The sequence below is a fragment of the Malus domestica genome, chromosome 14, assembly GCF_042453785.1.
Source record: "Malus domestica chromosome 14, GDT2T_hap1".
Taxonomy (NCBI): domain Eukaryota; kingdom Viridiplantae; phylum Streptophyta; class Magnoliopsida; order Rosales; family Rosaceae; genus Malus; species Malus domestica.
The window spans coordinates 25274655-25280814 of NC_091674.1; the positions used below are offsets into that span (position 1 = coordinate 25274655).

Genomic DNA, 6160 nt, shown 5'->3' on the forward strand with positions numbered 1-6160 from the left:
AGCAGTGGTCCCTGCCACGACATCTCCTCGGCCTATGCCGAGCCAACTCCTGGCCCTTACCAGCCGACGTGCCGCACCACCCTGACGATTGCCCCGCAATAGCACTATCCGAGAAGAAGGCAAGAAAAATTAAATTTTTTTTACATCGGTGCGGCACGGAGAAGACGAAGAAATCAACGAAATACGGTCCTTTGCACGGGCAAGATGTAGAAGATTGCTAGAGGAGGGGGAACAAATATCCTCTAACTTTCTCTCTCTTGTGGGGTAGACTAAATTGCTCTCCAAAGTTGATTTAATAACCCACTTAAGGTGGACTTAAATAGGCTTTGAGAGAAGTTTATTTTCCCTTCCTAGAAGGATCTAATTTCCAATTAAAGAGAGAATCTACATCAAAATAGGAAGCAGTCCTAAGTTTCCTAAAGCAAGAAGATCTCTACACTTGCTGCCCTTTTCTGCGAGCAGCCCAACAGGTGTGGGGGCATTTGTGGAGCCAAAATATTCACTAGGCGACACGTGGACTTTTGAACGAAAGAGGACAAAAATACCCTTGAGGCATACCGGGATTCCTACGCGCAAGCAGCAGGAAATTATCTTTCAACCAAGTCAAAAGTGCTCAAAATAGGTAACGATTTAAAGCATATTTCATCAAATCCTTTCTATAAGGTAATTCCCAAAACCTAATTCATTTTATATATTCCATTATTTAGCTAATCAATTAGCTAAATAATATTATCCTTTCATGTTTCCTAAAAAATTGACTAATTAAGGGATTAATCACCTAATCAATCCCTTAATTATCAATTTGAAACATCCACTCAAACCTAAAAAATACTATAGGGCCGGCTATCCCATTCAAAACCTAAACCATTACCTTTTTGTTACCTTTTCCCACCATTTCTTCCCTTTTATTAGCCAATCAATACCATAATTACTATAACATTTCCTTTCATATTTAATTAGCCAATTAATTGGCTAATTAAACCAAAAATAAAACCTAAAATTCCCACCTAGTAGCCGGCCACATTTCCTCCCTTTATTCTTTACCTTTTTGATTTTCTCCATCTTATTACCCAAATAAAGCTAATCATTCAATTTGATAACACCCCATTTATTTCTATCATATTTTATTAGCCAATAAAGTGGCTAATTAAACCACAAATTCACCAAAAAATGGAGAGAGTGGCCGGCCATTCCTTGAAGAAAATGGAGAAGCCTAATCCTATAAATAGACTCCTATTTTCAACAAAAACTCATTCCAAACCTCTTGCAAAAAATCCCAAATATTCTAAACACTATTTCTCTCTAAAATTCTAACTTTGGCATCGGAGGTTCTTCGGCCAAAGCCCCCCCATTCATCGTGGGCACGTGAGGCTTTTGGCCTTAACCTAAGGTGCTAGTTGTTTTGTAGGTGCAAAATCGTCCAAGATCGAGGAGGAGAAAATTTGCATCCACAGACGTGGCATAGCCACATCAGAAAGTTAAGGAAAGATGTCAGTTTATTGTGTAAGAATAGCAATTATAGATTACTGTAAACAAAAAAAATGTATCATGAAATTTAGGATTCTTTCAGTTTAAGCTTCGTTATCTTGTACAGATAGAAAACTATCTAAAATTTCCACCCTCTTTGAATTAAGCTAAGAGACTACAATTGCTAACAACTGATCTCAGTTTAGCAGAGCTATAAGTATTCGTGATCATTTGTCAACATTTTACTTGATCGAGACAACGGTATAAGGAAAATAGTGAATTAACTTATGAGTGACACATCCCTTGCTTAGGACAATGCAACGCTTCTCAGTTTTTAATCAACTCTCATGAGTGGCGGATTCAAGAAGTTCTCCTCCTGTAGGCAAGATGAAGTATGTATTGTCACTTTTCTTAATTGCTCTTAGCTAACTGAATTTTAAAGGCGTTTTGTCATACATCTTACTCTCATGACATCCATGCTCACATGAGCCTTCCCCTGTCTGTAAAGCTAAAACCATTGAAAGTCTTGGTTTTGGGCTAATGGGGACCTGGTTTATTGGTCTTAGTCGTATTCCAATTAGGTCTCTTTCCACTAATGTCTGCCACATGGTTGGGTCCAAATGGCTACCTCATTGCATTGGACTGCAAATAAGCTTAACCTCTTCGGTCCCCTTCACTCCCTCAGACTTCATATCAGTGATAGCTACACACTCTATTATTAGACTAATTATCCAAAAAGACTCTTTAAAATCAAAGGGTCGTGCAAAGGAAATTATCATTGGTTCATACTCTCAATGCTCTATATTTCTCATCAAATAGTCACTCTCATATACTTTTTTCTCGCAAAAGACGGGAAATATGTGAGACCATGTTAATTGCGTCAAACGATGATCGCATTATTTTTCAATCTTTAATTTGTTAATCTTAAAAGATTATGAACTTACGTATATGAGTCATCACATATTAATGGAGAGATAAACAAATGTTAAACAACGGTGGTTTATGAGACAACGACGTTTGATAGGGGAAGATTAGCAACTGATGCCCAGGAACAGAAACTTTCCAAACCTGGAGCTGTATCATATATATAACTGAAAAACCTGCAGAGCTATATCATTTGATGCATCTTTCCATGTGAGAACTCATGGAGTCAATTTCAACCTGCGGAGTAAGCAAGGGCTACTTTTGCAGCCTTCTGCAGTGTTTGCATGCGTTTGGCTTGCTTCAATTCGGCAACTTTGTCAAAGACTTGGTTGGTCGTAACTTGTAGCTAAATAGTGCCCCAAATAAAATACTATAATTTTAAAAGCAGATGGCTGAGATGGCTCCATCAAAAGAAGTTCCAGTTTTACGGTTTGCATGTGCCTTCTCCTTCAGCAGTCGCAGACCTAATCGAGCCCCTTATGTTTAAATTCGAAACCCTGCCCTACCCAATTCTTTATTTGTAGGGAACAGTTTTCCTAGGCTTTTTTTTTTTATCTTACTTTATTGGCATTTTGTTTTAACTTTGGGCATGTAATCTTCTTCTGGTCTATAGGCCTTGGTGGGTGTGCAGCTTGTATCTCTCGGTCAAAAAATATGGGAGATTGTTTGTTCTTATAGAAAATCATGTATTGGATTCTGTTATTCTGCTTCTTTTATCTTTTGGGTGTAAATTGTACATCAGTTTGAACGAAAATTATAGTAAGACCTTGTGTATCACACACATCGAATGAATTGAAAACTAAATGAGCGTGAAGAATTGACGGATTCAATGTTCAAGAATTTTAATGTATATTGTCCTATTTGAAAATACTTAGGTTTGTTTCTTCAATTCTGTAGTTTTTTTTCTTCTATATTTTTCATGATTTACTTTTGTCTTTGTCTCGTATATACTATGATTTACATGTAGAAAACGTAATACTAAAATTCAAACGGAGAGATAAAGACAAAGGAAAATGCATAAAATATTGAAAAATAGATTGATAATTTAGTAGAATCAACACTTCATTGACGGATTCAATGTTCAAGAATTTTAATGTATATTGTCCTATTTGAAAATACTTAGGTTTGTTTCTTCAATTCTGTAGTTTTTTTTTTCTATTTTTTTCATGATTTACTTTTGTCTTTGTCTCGTACTATGATTTACATGTAGAAAACGTAATACTAAAATTCAAACATAGAGAAAACGACGAAGGAAAATTGCATCAAATATTGGGAAATATATTGATAATTTAGTAGAATCAACACTTCAACACTTGTCTTCTCGTCTAGGTCATCAAGATTCTCTAACAGAAACCCTAACGCAGCCTCAGACGAACAGGGCGAGGTTGTAATCATCATGAAAATTGACTAAAAAAAAAGTAAAAAGAAGAGGGATAAAGTATAAAATATTGGGTAAAAAAGAGAACTTGGAGGGAAAGAAAAAGGAATGAGATATTTTGTCCCTCATTTTTTTTCTTTGACTTCCCTCCTAAATATGTCTAGTTGAAGTTGAATAGTTCTTCAATTAATCACTTTAGGAATGTCGTTTTCAGCAGGCCACAAGCTCGACATGCGATCAGCAATGAGAGCCCTTTCGGCAGCTAAGTGCGCCGGCAGTCGTGGTGATTGAACCCACTAGAGAAGATGGCCTTGCACCCAAGCTCGAAGCCCTGGCATAGCTTGAGGAAGCTCCGGCACCCGATGCCCTAAAAAACGCACCGTTTAACATCAAGTCTCCTTCCGACCTCCAATTCCAGTTCTTCCATTCACTTTCTGGTGCATCCTCATGTTTGGTCACCTGCGTACAAAGTTTGTAACATATTAATTATAAGTTAAACACAAATTGTAAAATTAATTTGTAACATTTTTCTTATGTGAATAAAAATAATTTGATGGCTTTTCACCTCTTTGCTGAATCTGATATCTGGTGCGGCAAATCTGTTCCCTTGGCTATTGATTGTAGGGTTTGCACTCCCTCCAATAGCGTACATCTCCCAATGGGTATAGTCATTGTTCACCACATGGAAATATCCATGCCTACATCTGCAAATGTGAATCAAAAAGGTTATGGGAACTGTGTTTTTTCAACTGTTCGTATTAGCATTATCAGTTGTCAGCAAGACTAAAATAATTAAACATCAAGTAAATTTTGAAAGCATGAAAACCATGGACCACCAACCTATTTACTTTATACAAATTAAATAAAAAAATTGCCCAACTAATTAAATTCTACTTTTTTTCTAATTACCTTGGCATTCTTTGAACCAACCCTTCTCCAAAGTGATTGAATGCAATGGTGACTTGCATGTTCTTGTCTTGTGTATACGAATCACTATGCCCCAAAAGCATCACCTTATCATGGTGCGTCATGTAATTGTTTGAAATTGTTATCGCAGTGGACCCATGAATAGCATCAATCAACCCATCTTTGCAGTTGGACAACGAGCAATGGTCCACCCACACGTGGCTCCCACCGAAGATCGACACTCCGTCGCCGTCCGATATGGTCCTCCACCCGAAGTGCTCTGGGGAGTTCCTCACCATAGCGTTCCCACCCTGCTTGCAATCGTGTATGTTCAGTCCGTGGATAATAATGTTGGTCACGAACTGGATGGTGATGCATGGCCCGCCGGCAATGTGGACGGACGCTCCCCGGCCGTCGATTGTCTTGAAGGAGTTCATGATCAGCTCCTCCTTGAGCTGGATGGTCATGTCGCGCTGGAAAATGATCCATAACGGCTCGTCTTGGATGACGGCGTGTCGTAGGGTTCCTGGCTTGGGGTTCACGGCGTCGTCGTCGCCGGAATCTGTGACCACGTAAAGCTTCCCGTCTCTTCCACCGATGGCGTTTTTCCCGAACCCTATCGCGCAATCTGCTAGACGCTGCCTGTTCTTCTCCCAGTTCGGATCGCACCGCCAGCAGTCGTCGATAGGGTTTCCAGTCCCACATGATAAGTAGCCCAAGTTCCTCCTAGACACTGAGTCGCTAATGTTCCTACAACCATAAACATGTGACACATTTTAATGAGTAACGTACTCTTATCAAATTTGTCTTGACATAATATGAATTTTGAGCACACATTCTGCAAATGATGTTCTCTTATCAAACTTACATTGTCAGATTGTGAATCTAGAACGCACATTGTGAAAAGAGTGGGGCAGATTCACAGTTTGTCGAGCTAACATTTTTCAAAAGACTTACTTCTAGAACCACACAAAATAATTACTAGCGGAGCCTTACCTTTGTACCTCTTGTACTACCAATTCAGGGTCTTGAAGATGAAGTGGCCTGCAGGAAATGAGGGTTGGGGAGAGGAGAGAGAAGAGGAGGAGAGAGAGAAGTGAGGGGCCTGAGGAGGGCCTTGCCATTTTTTGAATGTGCAAGGCACTGAGACAAGCACAGAGAGAGAGAGAGAGAGAGAGAGAGGAAGTGTGTTTGTGAATGGAAAGAGGGGAGGAAGGGGGGAGTATATATAAAGAGAGAGGGGATAATTAGCATGATTAAACTAAACATGTGGGACCCAAACTGCTACGTGATTTCAGGTTTTGACGGGAATCCAATTGGGTAGTTTTGGCCGTTAAGCAAGGCTTGAATAACGGTATAAAGGTCATTATTTTAATAATGTTAAAAAAACTAAATTTGTAGATAAAATTTTGTAAATTAAATGACATGAAAGTTGATGGTTAAATTATTACTTAAATGTTGATTATCATATTTATTTTTAATGAT

The 6160-nt window shown here is 38.6% G+C and overlaps 1 protein-coding gene across 1 annotated transcript; it reads right to left on the reverse strand.

The window, feature by feature from the left end:
- Window positions 1-3648: 3648 nt before the first annotated feature.
- LOC103415187 (probable pectate lyase 18) lies at window positions 3649-5879 on the reverse strand. The gene is made up of 4 exons (XM_008353535.4): window positions 5672-5879; window positions 4679-5425; window positions 4335-4473; window positions 3649-4228 (listed from the first exon to the last, which is right to left on the reverse strand). The coding sequence occupies exons 1-4, from the start codon at window positions 5797-5799 to the stop codon at window positions 4007-4009; spliced, it is 1236 nt and encodes a 411-aa protein (XP_008351757.1). The 5' UTR covers window positions 5800-5879; the 3' UTR covers window positions 3649-4006.
- Between the last annotated feature and the right edge of the window lie 281 nt (window positions 5880-6160).

Coding starts and splice junctions, on each gene's coding strand:
- LOC103415187 (XM_008353535.4), bottom strand. CDS start 5,799: ATGGCAAGGCCCTCCTCAGGCCCCTCACTTCTCTCTCTCCTCCTCTTC. Junction 4,474..4,678: donor TTGGTTCAAAGAATGCCAAG/GTAATTAGAAAA, acceptor TCACATTTGCAG/ATGTAGGCATGGATATTTCC. Junction 4,229..4,334: donor ATATCAGATTCAGCAAAGAG/GTGAAAAGCCAT, acceptor CTTTGTACGCAG/GTGACCAAACATGAGGATGC.